The sequence below is a fragment of the Hyalella azteca genome, unplaced genomic scaffold, assembly GCF_000764305.2.
Source record: "Hyalella azteca isolate HAZT.00-mixed unplaced genomic scaffold, Hazt_2.0.2 contig15455, whole genome shotgun sequence".
Classification (NCBI taxonomy): domain Eukaryota; kingdom Metazoa; phylum Arthropoda; class Malacostraca; order Amphipoda; family Hyalellidae; genus Hyalella; species Hyalella azteca.
Genome location: NW_025945309.1, coordinates 239,339 through 255,705, shown reverse-complemented (window position 1 = coordinate 255,705; position 16,367 = coordinate 239,339). Strand labels below are relative to the sequence as shown.

General features: G+C 42.8%; 1 protein-coding gene across 2 annotated transcripts in view; it reads right to left on the bottom strand.

Annotated features, from left to right (window-relative positions):
• The window catches only part of LOC108681025 (zinc finger MIZ domain-containing protein 2), a 69,496-nt gene that overhangs the window by 6,057 nt on the left and 47,072 nt on the right, over positions 1-16,367 (bottom strand). Inside the window, exons 2-14 of one of the 2 annotated variants that reach the window (XM_018169974.2) lie at positions 14,669-16,073; positions 7,580-7,855; positions 6,966-7,298; positions 6,171-6,700; positions 5,495-5,730; positions 4,977-5,112; positions 4,490-4,700; positions 3,308-3,816; positions 2,692-2,834; positions 2,172-2,315; positions 1,438-1,862; positions 979-1,081; positions 174-403 (exon numbers count right to left, since the gene is read on the bottom strand). In XM_018169974.2, coding sequence (XP_018025463.2) covers positions 174-403; positions 979-1,081; positions 1,438-1,862; positions 2,172-2,315; positions 2,692-2,834; positions 3,308-3,816; positions 4,490-4,700; positions 4,977-5,112; positions 5,495-5,730; positions 6,171-6,700; positions 6,966-7,298; positions 7,580-7,855; positions 14,669-14,791 — 3,399 coding nt within the window. In that variant the 5' untranslated portion in view covers positions 14,792-16,073. Of the gene's footprint in view, positions 1-173; positions 404-978; positions 1,082-1,437; positions 1,863-2,171; positions 2,316-2,691; positions 2,835-3,307; positions 3,817-4,489; positions 4,701-4,976; positions 5,113-5,494; positions 5,731-6,170; positions 6,701-6,965; positions 7,299-7,579; positions 7,856-14,668; positions 16,074-16,367 lie in introns of those variants that run through there. The other variant, XM_018169975.2, reaches the window with a different exon arrangement.

Here is a 16,367-nt window from a genome sequence, read left to right as displayed (position 1 = left end):
TTACTCTACGATAAGAAACCTCACTGTTATGATAAATCACTGAGTAATTAAGATAAAAAATTTAGTTACTAAGTGCCAAACACGTGCAAGAATATTGCCCTTTAAATACTAGGATATAAGTCAACCCAATCCAAATATTTCTAGCAGTGCAGGACATGAATATGAAGCCTCACGTCAAGGCTGTCCCGCGCGGTCGAGTCCTCGTCCAGAGGGTCGTAGCTCAGCGTCGGGATGTCTGTCATTTCGTTGCAGCTGTCGACGAAGCTTCCACAGAGTCCGTTGTTGTTGTTCAACGTGTTGCTCGTCGTCGACACAGACGTGCTCGGCGAACATGACGAGGCACACGAAGACGAGGTAGGTGAGGTAGACGAGGTAGAACTGTTGCTGCCACACGTGTTAGCGCCTAGAAAAATCCACACTTCAGAATTTACACATAAAAATTCTCAACCGTGGGCCAGAATTTAGTCCCTGATCTTTCGTAATCCTGCCTCATAGAATATTGACACCAAGATCCTCGTGGAGCGTATCCATGACTGTCGTAGGACAAATCACGTTAGTTAAAATACCAATAATTTTAAGGTAAATAAGAAACCGACAAAAACAGTCGAAATTTGCAAGAACTTAAAATGATGAACATGATTGTGTTCAAATCGGGATGAGTATACATGAATATTGAAACTGAAACGTCCGTCGTTAGTAAATAAAAAAAAATTAAATTAAATTCAATGATGATCGTGGCGTCATGTACCTCACCAGCAGCCTTAGTATGAAGCATCAATGGCAACTGGCAGATAAAGTTATAATAGCATTTGTCTGCTTAAATAGAAATTTCACCAAGAATTTAAAAACAAAGAAAGTTACAAGTAAATTCACTATATCTTCAAGGGAAACGTTACGTTTTCATTGGAACGCTTTAGATTAAGTTATAACATCGCTACTAACTTCTGAAGTCTCGTCTCCATTAAGCAGAGAACCCACCTTGAGGAGGAACGCTGGGCGGGCCGCCAGCCCCACCAGGCGTGTGGGGCGTGTGAGGTGTGTGGGGAGTGTGGGGAAGTCCGCCTCCAACAGTTCCACCGCTCTGTGGGAAATTAAAAATTTGCATAATTAATGGAAACAAATATGAAAGATTAGCTGCACTGCAACTTACTTTAATATTTTAGGTCTGAGAATTCAAGATTCAGGTGACCGAGGCAGTCATCGAGAATCGCCCAGGCGGATGTCAACGACGTCAAAATAGATGAATTAAAAATGAAACTCCTTTCAAAATAGTTATTTTTCAAGGAAATGATAATAACGGTAGAGGACTTAAATTCAACAGAGAAGCATACGTTGGTTCATTAGATTAGTTACAAATTATCCAAAATTAGACTAGGAAAACCCTATAATATACTAGAGCAATTTTGGAATAATGATTGGAAATGTCAGATACCGCACCTGAGGGGTGGATATTGCTGGAAGAGATCCACCACAGGTGGAAGGAAGGGCGCTGGGGGAGGTGGAGCCAGCGTGACTAGCAGTGGAGGACGCTACTGACGAAGAGGTGGATAAGGTCATGGTGGAAGAGGGTGGGGAGGTGGAGGCTGTGAGAGGAGGGGGGCCCATGTGGGGTTGCTGGTTGCTCCCCATGGAGGACATATTCAGGGATTTCTCCATGGACACGAGCGGCTCCATCTTGTTGACGGACTCGCTGAGTTGGGACAGAGGGCCCCCCAGGCCCCCTGAGCTCCCAGACGACCCCATGCCGCTGTACTCGGGGGAGTTGAGGTCGAAATGGGAGGACGAGGCAGAAGAGAGGGGGAGCGAGCTCGACGAGCTCCCCATGCCGCCCATGACAGACATCATCGAGCCGTTATTGATGCCTGCAACAACAGCATGGAATCAGTAATTAATTAATTGCTGTAATGAGACAAATGATAAAGATCCCTGAGAAAAATAATGGAAATAAAAAAGAGTGGGGCTGTTCACGATAGTCGAAGAAGTTAAATTTCGAGCGAGCAATGGAATTATTTTAACAACGATCATGTGAGTACGAGAGGCGCTATTAATGAGTGCAGTGGAATTTTTACATCTACTCGGCTATACGAATCGGTGAAAAACGCTTATAACAAATCCTAGATCGCTAATTGATCTTAACCAGAACAATTCGCTGCAAGGGGTCGTTCACTTACTGTTCATGTCGGGGGGCACGTAAGGGCTCATGGTCTGCCCCATGTCGTAGGTGTGGGTCGTGGGGAGCGTCATGCTGCCTGGGGACATGGCTTTGCTCCAGCGTTTGCTCTCCCCTTCTTCTTCCTTCAGTCCAGCTGGGGTGCCTAGGGTTCAAGGCTATATGATAAAAAGACTATATAATATTGAGGAATTGTGGGGGAACTAATACTGAGGAACTAAAGTTTTGGCTTGTTAATGTAAGATAAATGATCCACTTTAAGATTATACGTTGATATAACTAGCTATTAAACCACACAGATCCACAGATTATTATATATAATCAACTGGTTTCAGCGACAATAAAAAAAGCACGGAGTTACGGCGAAGAAGTGCACTCGTGTGACATCGACTAGCGAGGTGTAGAATCAAAACAAATATTAGTGATCTTTACTTCAGAATAATAAAACATTACGAATTTTTGTTGGGAGATAAGAATTTCCACGTCACGGTAACTAGTAGGCACTCGGTAGCAAGCCTCACCAGGGGCGCTGGAAGACCCGCCCACCACCCGCCAGGACGCGGTAGAGTCCATTGTGACCTCGTCCACTGGGGAGCTCGCTGAGTTCGTGATGATGCCCCATATGTACTGGTCCACCTCCAGGCCTTCCAGCACAGCTGTTTTACTGCGAGTAGAGGAGCAACATGAGCATAATACTACAAATATATTACAAATAAATATAATATAGACAATTGTAATAATTTATTTTGAGTGGATTTGATGTACTGAAAACACGTAACTTGCGCTGTGTTTACTGGCCAAAACATATGCATGCATTCTTGCAGCGTGACTAGAAATTGAAGCCAAAATGGAAATTGATAGAAAATAAGAAAAATAACATCATTTCCAATAGTTTGTTGACCAAACCAGTACAGTGTTACATTTACAACCAATAAAAGCAATAAACGATTGTACTATGAATAAAATAAAATACTTAAGCGAACTAGACAATAGGGAAATTTAAGAAAAACAAATAATGGCATAGTAACATAATAATTAGTAACATTTTACAGAGAAGTTACATGACTCACTTGCAAAGAAAAACAAATAATGTCATAGTAAATAAGTACAATTTTACAGAGAATTTACATGACTCACTTGCACACCGGACACTTCCAGGCACCGCGCTCGCAGTTGAGTTGCAGGTAAGACTCGAGGTCGAAGCACTGAATGTGTTTGCAGTCGTGGCCTCGCGCGGGCAGCTGAATGCGTTTAAATGTGATGGGGCATTTGAGGGATATTTTAATAGCGGTCTGTTCGACGCCATCTTGCTCGGTGGCACCGTTGCTGTTATTCGAGCTGCTGTTCGAGCTGCTAGGCGTCAACTGGTTATTATTGAGGTTGTTGTTGATGTTACTACTATTGTTACCGTTATTGGAATTGCCGGTGTTATTTGTGAGAACGTTAGTTAACTGATTATTATTGTTGCTGGTATTGTTGCTGACATTTGTACTGTTGGCGGTGGTCGAACTGGAGACCACGGAATTAAAGTTACGTTTTATTTTAGTGATACAATGATCGGCGGGCAAGAGGCGCTTCTTTAACAAGTTCTGCAGCACCGACCGCACGCTCGGTCTGTGCACCAGCTGCAGCACGAACAGGTGCGACTGCAACGGAAAAAAATAAATATATATAAAGTATTGTCACTAGTTACTACCTTAAACTTGTAAAAATAATGCCAAATTTTCCGTGGAAAGATCATGGTTAGTAGAAAATGTGAGGAATTTTCAGAAAACAAAAATTTGAAGAAGTGAGCTACGTAAACGTAGGACAATGACAGCCATCATTTGTTAAAAAAAAAATTCAGTTTTAGACTGTATGTATAGGGCATCTTCATTCATGGAAACATGGCAATATTAGTAGACACTAAACAAATCGAAAGATCTACGCCAGTAAAACAATTAATCAAGCATTCAGTCAGTCGAGTAAACAAACTAACACACTTACGCATCGACACTTAGCCCTATTGTGTAGAGATATTACTACCAGAACCATGTCTAGTCACGTCAAACAGAACCATGTCGTCTGTCACGACTAAATACATAACCATGTGTACTATACACCTAGAATTGGCGACACCTAAAATGATGTTTTGATGGAACCTAAAATGATGTATACACACTCTCCAGAATAATGTTTTCAGCACACCTACACTGATGTATTAACTACATCCAGAATTATATATTGACGAAACCCATTATGATTCATTGACGACACCTATAATGATGTACACACAACACCCAGAAGGAAATATTCAGACGGTAAGTAGCATATACTGACACAGCAGCAGGCGGTGACGGTGATCTGGATGGTGTTACGACCAGGCACGCAAACATCTTTAATGTAGAGCGGCTTGTGGGAACTCTTCTGCTCGCCGCGGTCGATGTTCAGGGGAGTCGCGTTCACGGAAGCCTGCACACTGGCCGGCCAGTTGGTGTTCATTTGGCGGTCTTCGTGATGGAAACACTTGAGTTGTAGCTCTAAATCTGGCCTGCAAACGTGGGTCGAGTTACAATAATAGAATACATAGCAAGTTGAACATTGTACGCTGTTACTAAATCTGGCCTGGAAAAGTGAGTCGCGTTAAAACAATAGAATACCTAGCAAGTGGAAAACTGTACGCTAGTAATAGAATAAAATGACAACATGTAAGTAATACAGGAGGATTATGCTTCCACAGGCGACTATACCTACTTAGGAACCATATCACTGTTTCATTTTGCCAGAAATAAAATTGCCACTGAGCTGACACCCCCCGTGATCTGACCTCATGGTGAGCGTCTGGTGCACGGTGGGCTTGAGGTGGAATGCGTGGTTGCTGACGGCGAGGTTGTGCTCGAGGCGGAAGGGTTGCAGCACGACGCCTTCCCGCACCGGGAACGTCAGGCGTAACTCTTCTTCTTCTGCCGGGCGGTTTTTGTTTAGTTGCAAAGAATCGGATTCTCTCACAACGCTACAGTTAAATCAAATAAAACAGTCTCTGGGTTTGAATAACTATTCATCAGGACGTAATTGCACTAAGTTGCGGTGAGTTGCATCACCAGCAAAGATAAACTAAAATTGTTAGCAGTATATAACAATTGGTAAATAATACATTAACTCGGCAGCAAAGGCATCGTTACTAGCCTGATTAAATCTGTAATCTACTTAAAAAACGCGGAATAATTTATAGGCACATACAAATATTGACCGAAATGATGAGCTCAATATCCTGTAAAGACATTAACCTGAATTATGAATACAATATAGACAGTAATACACATAATTAGTTTAATGAGAACTTACTCTGTGAAACCATCGGCTTGACGTCGGCCATTTCTGGTTTGATGTCGGGATTGCAGGAGTTGGCGTAGGGAGGGCTCATGTATGGGGTGAGAGGGGGCGTAGGGTTACCAGGTATGGGGGAATGCTGGTAATTCCCCCCCGTACTGCCAGCCCCAGAACTCCCTCCCCCACCGGGGGCGATGCTCCCACTGCTCCCACTTACGGGACCGGGGCCAAGGCTGCTTGAGGAGTTTACTCTGAAGAAATTAAATAAGTAAGATCAAATTATTCAGAAATGAAGTTTTTAATATTGCAGAGTTAACCATACATATGAATAGGATCCGTTAAGAGTTAATCCTGAATCTGAACGTATCAAAGTTGATTCAGTAAAATTAGTTTGTAATTACAATGGTAATAAAAAACAGCGCACATCCTCCAGATTGAGCAAATAAAAAAATCTCGGTGTGAAGACAGAGAGAGAAAAATGGCTAACTAAAGCCTGCACCACGAATAAAAATATGTGTGACGACTGTGAGAAAAAATTCGTTTGTATTCTAGGACGAAGCTCGGATGAAGGGGCGGATTCATTTTTGAACTGATTGTTCTTACTAATTGATTATAAGCATTGTAACATTTATATTTATATCTTAATTCGAATTGATTAAAGATTTCCTATGAATTGCCAAGAGCTACTCACCGGCTAACAGAAGTCATAGGTCCGTTCATTGTGTTCATGGTAGCTGCTCCGTTCATTGTGTTCATGGGCGTTACTCCGTTCATAGTGTTCATAGCTCCAGGCGAGTTCATACCGCTCATGCCACTCATACCTCCCATGCCACCTGATGTGTTCATCCCGCCACCCATTTGTGAACCCATCATGTTCATGCCGGGTGAGGCAGCCATGCTACCCATGCTGTTCATGGGGCTCATACCGCCCATTCCGCTCATGCCCATTCCTGCCATGTTGTTCATTGGTGACATGCCGTTCATAGCGCCCATGCCACCCATACTCATGCCGTTCATGGGACCCATCATGTCATACTGGGGGCCGTAGCCCCCATACTGATGTTGAGGCCCATAGTATTGGCTCTGGGGGAAAGGTGGGCCCCTGGGGCTCATGCCTGGGGGGCCACGCATCGTGCATTGGGGACCAGAGGGGAATGGTGAGGGGAGAGGCTGCTGGACGGGGTACCCGCCTCCTCTCATGCCACCCAGACTCATTCCCGCCTGTTGGGGAGTGAGGGGAAAGTTATACACAGCGCAGGAGTGGAATGTTACATAGTGCTGTTTAGAGTGATGCACTGCACAGATTTTAACTTAGGAGTATAAGGCAAAATATTTAGTTTTAGCGCAGCTTCCTCCGAAAAGCAGCAGCCAATAGAGTGGATATAATGTAATGAAAATATATTAATTATTGTGCAAAGGTTTGGGAATTTTCCAGTAGCTAAACGAGACTGAAATAAATATGTGGAACAATAATGCTTTGACATACCTGAGGTCCCATTCCTGGGCCCATCTGCGGGCCCATGTTGCCTCCTGGGCCCGGAGACCCGGCAAACTGCTGTGAGGCCGCAGCAGCAGCGGCTGCGGCCCGCTTCTGGGCCATGTACGCCGCAGGGCTTGGGTAAGGACCGGGCCTGCCGCCGGCTCCCATTCCTCCCGGGCCCATAGAACCGGGGCCCATCGAGCCAGGACCCATGGAACCTGGTCCCATGCCTCCAGAAACTGGACCCATTCCTCCCGGACCCATGCCAGGACCCATACTGGAAGGCCCCATTGACCCAGGCATCCCTCGCTGGTACATCATGGAGCTCATGCCTCCATTCTGCGCGGGTGAGGGGCATGATTGGTAAAGATCGAACTAATTCGGTTGGTGAGAATGCGTGTGTACGTCTTATGAGTCAATTTATTTATGAATTAACTCCTTGTTACTACGTTGTTTTCAAGCTAGTTGTGAAAAATTCCAATACAACTTTAACTCAAGCTGAGAAACTAGACGAATAACTCCATTATTGTTGATAATGGCGAAATTTTTTAATAATAAAAACCAAGTAAAAAATTTGATTTATTCATGATTAACTAAACACGATGTGCGGATGTACTCACCGACATGCCCATGCATTTGCCCATGCCTGGCCCCATGCCGTTCATATTCATGCCCATCATGCTGCTGCCGCCGCCTCCCATGGTATTCATCATGTTGTTCATCATGTTATTCATGCCATTCATCGGGTTCATGGAGGGAGGTGCAGCGGAGGGGTTACTGGGGTGCATGGTGGGGGTGTTGGCCCGAGTCATGGAGTAGCCCGGGGACGACCCGTTGCCCACACTAGCGGGCCCGGGCCCGTTGATGCCTCCGCCCGTCATGGTCATCGCCCCCATCTGCACAGAGCAGGGTTCCGTCATCATCTAACCCGTAGCATGGATACGGTGGAGTAGGACAAGCAACAATATTTAGCTGAATTAAGACAACTTACTTATTTAAAGTAAGGTACCGTAACCTTTTGTAAATGTTGTAAAAAAAGAGCGTAATACAATCAATCAAATAAATTTAAGGATAAATTGAATAAGAATGAATATTGTTAGATTGGAGGGACTGAACATCATATAAGTGATGAACAATTGCAATCAGGAATAAAACAAAAAAGAAAAATTCATCCGTACACGAAATATATATGTACACGAAATTCATCCCAATGTACATATATAGCTAATGCAAACTATAACACAATCGTTAAAAGTACTACAACAGACATGGTAGGATGAAAAAAAAAACACAGACGACTCAACACAGACGACCTTCATTAATCAAGTAAGAAAAAATGCAACATTCACCCGATAATAATCAGCACACAAAACCGACATAAATCAAGATCAGAAATATTGTATTACAATAAATTGAAGAACTTAAAGAAATTTCTTCCACACCACGATGAATTATCATGGTCAAAAATCCATTAGTTTCTTGAACGTATTATTTTGGCAAATAAATGAATTCCCGCTGTAAACTCCACGTTAGCTGAGTCCCAAGTTTCGCTAACCCTCTGCTTCACACTTTAGAGTTTAGACAGCGCACATAACTAAACAAGGGTGGTCAGGCTTCAAAATTATATGGGAGAGACTGAGACGTTAATTCTGGTTTCAGACCGTAAGACGCACACAAAACTATACCTAGCTCAATAAATGCTTTAAAAATACCGCGACATTGTCATTACATTAGCCAGGAGTAGTAATAATAAGGTAGGGATGGCATGACCATATAAGGTCATTGACACGAGGGTGCTGCGCAGTCCCAAATGTCAGAAGCCGACGGGGTGCCGCCACAACACCCAACTCTTCCCCTTCTTCCGGACGAGGTGAGCTTTAGGGCCGGGGACTTAGCCGAGGCTCACAGCACAGGGCGCTAACCTCTCATCCATTACGTCTTAATCTATGCTATGATTTAGATTAACACGACTGATTGATCATAACCAGCACGAATAATGTACGTCAAATTATGAATAGATGATAATAAAAATAATATATATTAAAATTAAACAAATTCGCAAGCGTAAGCATGATAATGCATTTTAATTGGAGGTTGATGGCATATGTCGAGTTTCCACGCTGACTGGAGAAGTTTAGATTAAATGTTCGAACATTTTCCCTAGGCAAGCAGTTCATGCAATAGCTTGCAAGGTATGATTGGCGGACCGCAAATTGAACCAAAGAAAACAAATTCAACTTGCCAGTTTTTCTTAGACTAGTAAAGCGAAATAAGCTTTATTTTTTATGAAAAGATTACTCGCCTCATCTCTCAGGCCGACAACATTTGCACGAACCGCTAGTCTCGATGCTTCCCATAAATTGCTGAATAATTTTAGCCTTTTAATGCGCCGTTAATAAATAAATTTCGCTGGAGACAGCGCAGCAATCACAAATTCTTCAGACATGATAACAAGTATTGCAACATTCTCAAACTATGCATTGTCTGGATGTCCATTGATTTTATTTTTGCGATCATTTCTGCTATACTCATAAAGCAGAATTTTCAGCAGTTTCCCAAAAAAATCTCGGGAAATTGAAACCAGCATTTAAGTAACTCTAGGAACTTTGCCTGTAACAACCATCCCAATTTAACGATCGGTCAGTCAATCTCTGGGAGTGGCTTCAGATCGATCATTGACGAAAATTGAAAAAGGTCTTGAGTATCTGGCACGGCCGAAAGTGACCACAAAATATCCTTCCATTTGAGGCGGGCAGATTTACTCTAGAGCTCAGTTCCTGGAGCACCGGACACGAGAGCCAGGGCTCGGAGGGGCGTGCCGACAGCTTTGCGGCAGAAACGAAAGAAATTACGCAGCGCAACGAAGAAGTGAACGACAGAAGACGAAAGAGTGGCAAGGAGCGAACAGAGAAGTGTATACAAATTTCGTCAAATTTCGTTTACGAAACTTTGGTTTTTAGCTAGAGGCGAGTGACCAGATTGTACTTGATGAAATTAAGAATTATAACAGAAAAATTATTTCAGTCATGGACCTGCAGACATTATTTGGCTTCAGCTCTCAATTCTTATTTCGAAATGGATCGGAGCTGTTACAAACATACAATATAAAACGTGCGATAAGTATCATTTTTAAACCCAAGATGACGCTGCTGGTATCATAGATTTCCAAAACCAGATGTAACTGAGAAGAAGCTGTAACCATGAGAAACGCGTCAGCAGAGTTTACTACGGTGAAATTATTTGAGTGTGAGGATCCCTGCTCACTTATCCAGCTTTACCGCGCAGTCGGCAGAAAGAGCAGCGCAGGAATAAAGGAAGAAATGCACTCAGTAAAATTGCCTTGGGGAAACTCGAAGGATACGGAGCGCGTTCAAGCTAACTGTCTGCTTCAAACACGCCAGATTATCGCCAGTTGCCAGAGAATTACGAATAATGTCACGACATTTAAACGAACAAATCATAAGTAGATAGTCACAAAATATGAAGCACTTTAGCTTCAAGATATTTGAACGCAACTGATTGTGCAACAAGAGGAGGAGATTTGTTGGCGTGAATGCGACCTCAGGCTGGGTCGATCAGGGGTTGGCTTGCAAATAAATTCTGCAAGGGGAAGGAGAGGTGAGGGGAAGCTGGGCACAGCAGGGGGAAAAACGCCAGCAAGGGAAGAAAAAATTGCCCTCTGAGGTACAGAGAAAATTCGAGAGCTTCTGGCAATAAAATATTGCCAAAGAGAACTCCAAAGACTGCGAAGGCAGAGGCAGTGAGAAGGCAGAAGATTGAAACTCGACAAGTCTTCTAGAAATGAAATTCTAGCTGAATTTACAAGACTGCCAATGAAATCAAGAGTTAATGTACTGAATATTTTTAATGAAAAAGAGTAAACTTTGCAACGCTACAGGAGGGTAAAAGCTACTCTCGAGGCCCAGGATCGAATTAAGGCCAGCAAGGACACAATAAGCCGCCCGGCAAACACTGTAAACCACCCAACCAGCCCACACGTCCTCACGGCGGCGACCTCGCACAGCCCCAATACATAGCAAATTTAGCGACGCGTTCAGATGGAGTAGGTGCTACGCGATGGTACGACCACATCGTCGTACCAGTTTAGCGACGCGCTGAGATGGGGTATGCAGTACGCACTGGTACTACCACATCGTCGCACCAGTGCAGTGAAGCGTTGAGATGGAGGTGGTACGCATTGGTCCTATTGCATTATTTTGATATCTTGTACCGGTTATGCACAAACGACTGAAATATGGCTCATCAAATGCAGTGGCTCATTGGCTGGCTCATTCAAAATTAAATTGATAGCGACAAGTAATTTCAATGAAATCAGGATTACATATATTTTTGTCGACATTAAAAACGTCACAAGTTTACTTGCGTCGATCGAATGGCAAATGTATGTAAATAAGGTAAAAAGTAAGCAATCCAGCTCGCCACTTAACGCAGAACAGGTCACTGGATTCACAAGCCTCGCGAATGTGAATGCACGGTGAATAACCTCCGTCTTATCCGAACAAGGAATGAGCTTGAAAAACACCAATATTTCCGAATCCTGGAGTAGTAAATTAAATGAATCTTTCGTAAACTTTCTTATAACACAAGCCTCAATAGATGATACTTTTAATTGCGTTTGCAGTGCAGCACTTAAGACACACAGTATGAAAGGATAGTACACATTATGTGGTAGCTTGTATAGGTTACGACAATTCTTTTATTAGATGTGAACTTCATAGCCTGGATCATTGAAAAGCAGCCGTACAGCCACATACATGTATAAGCGAATGAATACGTAGCAGCCGCATGTATCGACAGCCATATAGCCGTAAATGAGGACGGTGTAGACTGGCTGTACGACGAACAACATCGTTGCAGTTCAAGGAATGATGTAAAATCGATGCCCTGTCGTGAGCAGCGGCCAAGCCATGTTTTCACAATCTCACTCATTTAGTTTATGATTATGGAGGATGAATAATACCAATGAGAATACAGAGAACAAAAGAATCTACAATTAAAACCTATCGGCGTAAATTTTCATGGCCGGCTTTAAAAGAAGATTACTCACGATTGACAAACTAAACAGAGAATACGTGGTCTGTTGATCAAATACGTAAAACTCAAATGTTAAATGACGCACCAAATTGATAAGTTTTCAATGAATTTTTACTACACTACAGTTTCACTTTCTTCTGTAACATAAGAAGTGTGAGTAGAAGTGCATGTCAATTAGAAACTAAAGTAGTCTAAGTTATTCGTTTACTAATGGCAAAAAGTTTACTAGGATACGAATAGCAATGACGATGTCTGATAAATCAGCGAACACATATGTAAATTTATCTCAAAATGACCAAATGAGATTACATAGAAAAGAGCACGCCAACAAAGAGGAAACTTGAAAGATATTGTGTGAAGTGAGGGTGGTGTGGAGTGAGGGTGGTGTGAAGTGAGGGTGGTGTGAAGTGAGGGTGGTGTGGAGTGAGGGTGGTGTGGAGTGAGGGTGGTGTGGAGTGAGGGTGGTGTGGAGAGGGCAGAGAGGCGAGGGTTGCCATACTCACACAACAAATATTGACGGGCGCTATCGCCTGTCTATCACCAGACTATCGCGCGAGGATGCAAAGCACAGAGCGTCTCCAGGCTCTGTAGCTGCGGTGCGCGCAGCAACAAATGCTCATATTAATGCTGGGTCGATCTGCTGACCTTTCACATCGTTCGCGCGTGTCGAATCTAATGTTGTTATTTAGGTTCGATGAGCTTATTACGAGCTTTTCTATTAAATAGAGTATACATGTAAATCGATGACAATTTATGGTTGTGATTATAACTGGGCAAGAAAAAAATTAATTTTTAGCAGTGGTAGGTCGGGACGGCGAAGGCATTGATAATTGTATTCAGCGAAACGAGCGTAGAAAATAATTTCTCACAATGAAAAACAGGTGAATAGCCTTGATAAGGTTAATTTCAAATTTCCAGCTATCAATATTCGTTGATCATAAAGCAAGAACAAAGAAGTATGAATAAACGTATCATTGATGATTATAAACTTCACGTATTTTCATTGTACGTAAATTAAACTCCATTAGTTCCAAGCATGACCATATAAAAACTGTGTAAGAAAATAAACAATAGTATAGTACCTAAAGCAAAATTAAGTACTCAGGTGAAGACGAGGTGATAGGAAGCGCCGTCATAGGTAGCGTCGTGATCAATATTGGCGCTTACTCTTCGGTGAGCCAATCGAAGTCACAGCTAATCTGATAGCCAGCTTAATAATACAGGCACGAGCCCCAGCACACCACAACCATGCTTAGCTCGGTCAGCCTTGACATCTTCAATAACAGTAAGATTCCCCCAACACAGCCCAAAACAGCGCCTCGTCGTTTCGACTTTCACTTCGATAATCGCGCATGATGGTCAAAGGGAACCTTGCCGTTTGTAAACAACGATGACAGGCGTAATGAAATATTTATGCGGCGAACAATAAGCAACAACAATAAATTGTTAACAATTGTAACATTACCGACGAATACTAAGCAGTTAATCACTAAAAATACTAGAAGCATAAGACGGACAGAGTCTAGATTCGTTGAAAATAATGCCTTAAAAAATCATTTAGTAAAACGGCGGTTTTTTAAAAGTTTTACTCTAATTTAAGGAAATAATCTATAGCTTAATATAAGCCTCGCTTAAATTACCTTGAGACGAATGAAAATTAAAGACATTAACGAGATAAATAAAAGAGTCAGTCATACCAATCACTTCTACCGTCCACTAATGCAAAAGGTAAAATTAATACTACTTCTTGGAATCGAAACGAATTACTCGATAGATGGTAAAACGTGACCATAAATCAGACGAAGCCGCTCATCGCAGAGCAAGCCAACACAACACAGTTCTCAACAGTAGTCAACACAACACAGTTGTCAACAGTAGCCAACACAACACAGTTCTCAACAGTAGTCAACACAACACAGTTCTCAACAGTAGCCAACACAACACAGTTCTCAACAGTAGTCAACACAACACAGTTCTCAACAGTAGCCAACAACAAGAGGAGGTTGTGATGTGTACGGTCAGTTCACTACGTGGCGGCGGTGACACTTCTATAATCGATTCATTGACACCGCGGCTGGCGCAGGGTGCAACACTGAATGTAATAATTACCGCTAATTTTGAACGTTTCTGCGCAGCATTGCCTAGTTTAGGGTCATGCACCACGTTGAAATTCTACGACCACCCGACACACAAACGTATATGAATGTGCGTGAAACCAAAAGGTATTTTACATGTATAATTCACATATATACCTGCACCTGCATGCGTGTTGCTAAACTCAAGCTGATGCCAATCAAGTGGAAAAAAACGATTACGTACAGAATAGGAGACTAGATATAAAAAAGAATATCTGGGGAAGAAACAAATAGCTTTCTCTCCTAGATCATCTAAAAATAAACACTCAGCTTTAAATGACTAATAATGAGTCTTATGTAGCGTTAGTTATCCAAGACAACACATATCATCCAGCAGTGCCAGATTTAAAAAACTTCAGAATAAAAACTAAACAGAATTAGCGACAGACCATCATTAAACAACATTTGAGCGAAGTTGCTCAAGTCAGAAAACACGTTGATCAAAACGTTGAAAACATCCTACCTCTATGAATGTTGAGCTCTGCCCCCGATTAATTTAACGACTCGCATGGTTCTCACCTGCGTGCCATACTGCTGCTGCTGCTGCTGTTGCTGCTGCTGCTGTTGCTGCATGTCGGCAAGTTTAGGATGCTGTAGCAAGGCTATGCCGGCAGTCGCAAGCGGAGCGCCTGCTGCCACCATCGCCCCTGCATGTGAAGAACCCGGGACTCCCTCCTTCTCCTGCAACCTAACGCATGCAGGCCTTTGCTCTGCACCGAGCGCACCTCGCGCGAATCTGGCGTTTGCGGTCCAACAACCGTGGGCCGAGGTCGAATAAGCGGAAATTGGTGTTGAATAACCAGGGATAGATATTGGACAGCCAGGGTTTGATGTTGAACAGCCAGGGATGGATGTTGAATAGTTGGGTGCTGATGTGTAACAGCTAAGAACGGAAGTCGCCGGATTGAAGTTTGCAGAAGAGGAACAGTTCGTGTATGAGTGAACAGGCGCGCTGGTTGAGGTATAACAGTTACTAGAGTAATAAGTGTCAAGACTAGGACTGGAAGTATAATAGTCACTGGAAATAGGGCATGATGTACTCAAAGCCGGGGGAAAGTTGCCAGGTGAGTTGTAGTTTGAGCTTACCCAACTGTTGCTAGTATTTAAAACACATTCTTTGTTGAAATTTGAAGCAGAATTGCGCGAAGAATCTTCAAAGTTTTGAATTGGGTTGTTATCAGAATAGCATAAGGAAGCGCGTGAATCACATTCAGGCGAGTTAGAATTTTCTTTCAACTTGGAATCGCAAATATCATCTGCACCAGATTGATTGATTGTAGCCGATCTAACTTGTAAGGAGCGTAAGGTGTTCGTGGCAAAACAGTCCGTAAAACGGTTTTCTGTCGAAATTTTTTTCTCAATAGACGTTGTTGGATCACCAGTTGAAAGTCTCTCGTTTACAGACGAACTTAAAGCTGGATTGCTACACTCGTCTATTTTAAGGGCGCAATTTCCAAATATATCAGAACTTGCTGCGGAGTTTGAATTTTCAAGTGAATCTTCTCTCGGCTGACAATCGATTACTCTGTTGTCACTAAAAATATCAACTGCAGAACCACCAGGAAAAATGTGTTTCTGCTGTGCTCCGTGAAGTTCAAACAACTTTTGTAAATTTTGATTTTGGTTTTCTTCTTCTGTAGGCTCCTCTGAGTTGAGTTGGTCGTCCAAGAGGCTGGCGAAATTGTACTGTCGATCTTGAGGCGATAATTTAGGACGAGACGCCTCGCTCGATAGCACACAAGTTACAGAGTTTTGAGCCAGTGGATCTGAGGGCGTCGAGGAGTTGTGAGGGACTGTGGTGACTTGTGTGGAAGTGAGGGAGCTGTGCACGGTTGCTTGGAGAATGGTGGAGTCGTTGGAGTTCAGATCACACGGAAGTCAGACGCGATCACACTTGGATCACAAACTTCAGCTGCTCGCAAGCCTGTAACACAAAGAAAAATCCTTTGTTATCAGAAGCAAAATGACACACATGAATTAATCGATTAATAAGAATATTCAAGACACAGTAACGACGTAATAAAATGCAGGCTTTTATGAGCAAATGACTCACTGTCATCAAACTAAAATAAAATCGTGATAAAAAATTAGTATCACAGATAAAGTCGAATTGTATTAGCCTAGGTGCGTGATAGATCTTGGCGTATCGAATTCACTAGCTATAAAATATTCACACGTCTCGAACAAACTAATCGACCTGCCTCGAACATCCTTGCTA